Source organism: Elephantulus edwardii, unplaced genomic scaffold (genome assembly GCF_000299155.1).
Source record: "Elephantulus edwardii isolate Elephantulus edwardi_28Jun2011 unplaced genomic scaffold, EleEdw1.0 scaffold00030, whole genome shotgun sequence".
Lineage (NCBI taxonomy): Eukaryota > Metazoa > Chordata > Mammalia > Macroscelidea > Macroscelididae > Elephantulus > Elephantulus edwardii.
Genome location: NW_006399780.1, coordinates 20,915,944 through 20,917,688, shown reverse-complemented (window position 1 = coordinate 20,917,688; position 1,745 = coordinate 20,915,944). Strand labels below are relative to the sequence as shown.

The following is a 1,745-nucleotide window of genomic DNA, read 5'->3' as shown; positions in this document are numbered from 1 at the left end:
TTCTCCACTCAAAATCTTTATTTTAAACTCCCTTGTCAAAATTTTCATTTAGTTATTTCACAAGAAGTTCAAAATAAACATGACCCTAATTGAACACAGAATTCACCAACCTTTCCTCCATTATTTTATATCTCGGTTAACATAGTTCTGATTCATTCTTTCATTTCCCTATTAATAACCATTTTCTTGAAGTAAACGATGCTACAATTAAAACACTTCCTGTTTTACTTTTTACTGAATCTTAGCATATGGCACTTATAAAGATAATTTTTAATACCCACAAATCTACTGCCATCTAGTTGATTCTGTTATAATGATACATCATAAAATTTTCAAAGTTGTAAATTGTTACAAGAGAATAGCATTCCTTAAAGATATAAAGAACACTAAACAAATAATAGCAACATAATATTTTTCAAGAAATAATTATAATCAAATAATGGTATTTTTCTTCTCTAAAAATTTTTTAAGAGCTTCTTTGACATCTTTGTTTCTCAGAGAATAAATCAGAGGATTTAACATGGGGGTGACGAGAGTGTAACATAATGAGGCCACTTTACTCAACTCAGGAAACCTGTTAGGAGTAAGATACATAAAAAAAACAGCACCATACAGCACACTCACAACTCCCAAGTGAGAGCTGCAAGTGGAGAAGGCTTTCTTACGTCCCTCAGTGGACTGTATCTTGAGAACTGCAGACACAATATACATGTAAGAGACAATAATTACTACCATGGTAGGCAAGATGATGATGCAGGCTAAAGAAAAAGACACTATTTTATTAATAAAGAGATCAGAACATGAAATCCTTTCAAGTGGACGAGTATCACAGTAGAAGTGATCTATGGCCCGAGAAGCACAATAAGATAAAGTGAATGTCATGCAGGTCTGAAGGACTGAAGTGATGCAGCCACAGAAATAGGAACCAGCCACCAATTGTGTGCACAGACGTATTGACATCTGGACAGAGTACAGGAGTGGGTTGCAGATTGCAATAAAGCGGTCATAAGCCATGGCTGACAGGAGAAATCCCTCAGTTACAATGAAGAGGGCAAAGAGAAAGTGCTGAGATACACAGCCTGCAAAGGAGATGGATTTGGTCTCAGACCAGAAGTTGATCAAAGCCTTTGGAGCAATCACAGATGAATAGAAGAGATCAATGAAGGAGAGGTTGCCTAGGAAGAAATACATTGGTGTGTTCAGTCGAGGATCAGTCAGGATAATGGCCATCATCCCAATGTTCCCTAAGAGGACCATGGCATATACAAGCAGAAATAGCAGGAAGAGAAGAATATGGAGTTCCAGGCGGACCCTGAAGCCTACAAGAATGAAGTCAGTCACTTCTGAGTGATTGCTTGTTTCCCTGTCACCCATGGAAGAAACCTGCTGAAAGGCACAAGGCAAAATGAACGACTGAATTTTTGGTTTTGATCCTACCGTTACACATAATCCCCTAAAATATTAGGACTTAAAGTGACTTTGTAATGTTATTCATTTTAGCCATATGTACATAGTGTAATCATAAAGTAAAGCAAGTCACAACAAAAAACAAATTCAGAATTTGACCTCATTTCCTAAATTAAGCAATTTGTGGAATGGGGCTTTTTATCTTTAAGTCTAATGCTCTATCTTTCCACCACAGTACTTTTTACAGTCATAAGAACTACTTCTCTACACATTTCTCACTCATGAGTTACAAAAAGAACTGCAATATTTTAAGACAATTGTTGGAAAAGAACACAATT

At 36.2% G+C, this 1,745-nt stretch overlaps 1 protein-coding gene across 1 annotated transcript; it reads right to left on the bottom strand.

The window, feature by feature from the left end:
• Positions 1 to 432: 432 nt before the first annotated feature.
• LOC102849029 (olfactory receptor 9K2-like) lies at positions 433 to 1,431 on the bottom strand. The gene has a single exon (XM_006883936.1). The coding sequence runs from the start codon at positions 1,372 to 1,374 to the stop codon at positions 433 to 435; it is 942 nt and encodes a 313-aa protein (XP_006883998.1). The 5' UTR covers positions 1,375 to 1,431.
• Positions 1,432 to 1,745: the final 314 nt, after the last annotated feature.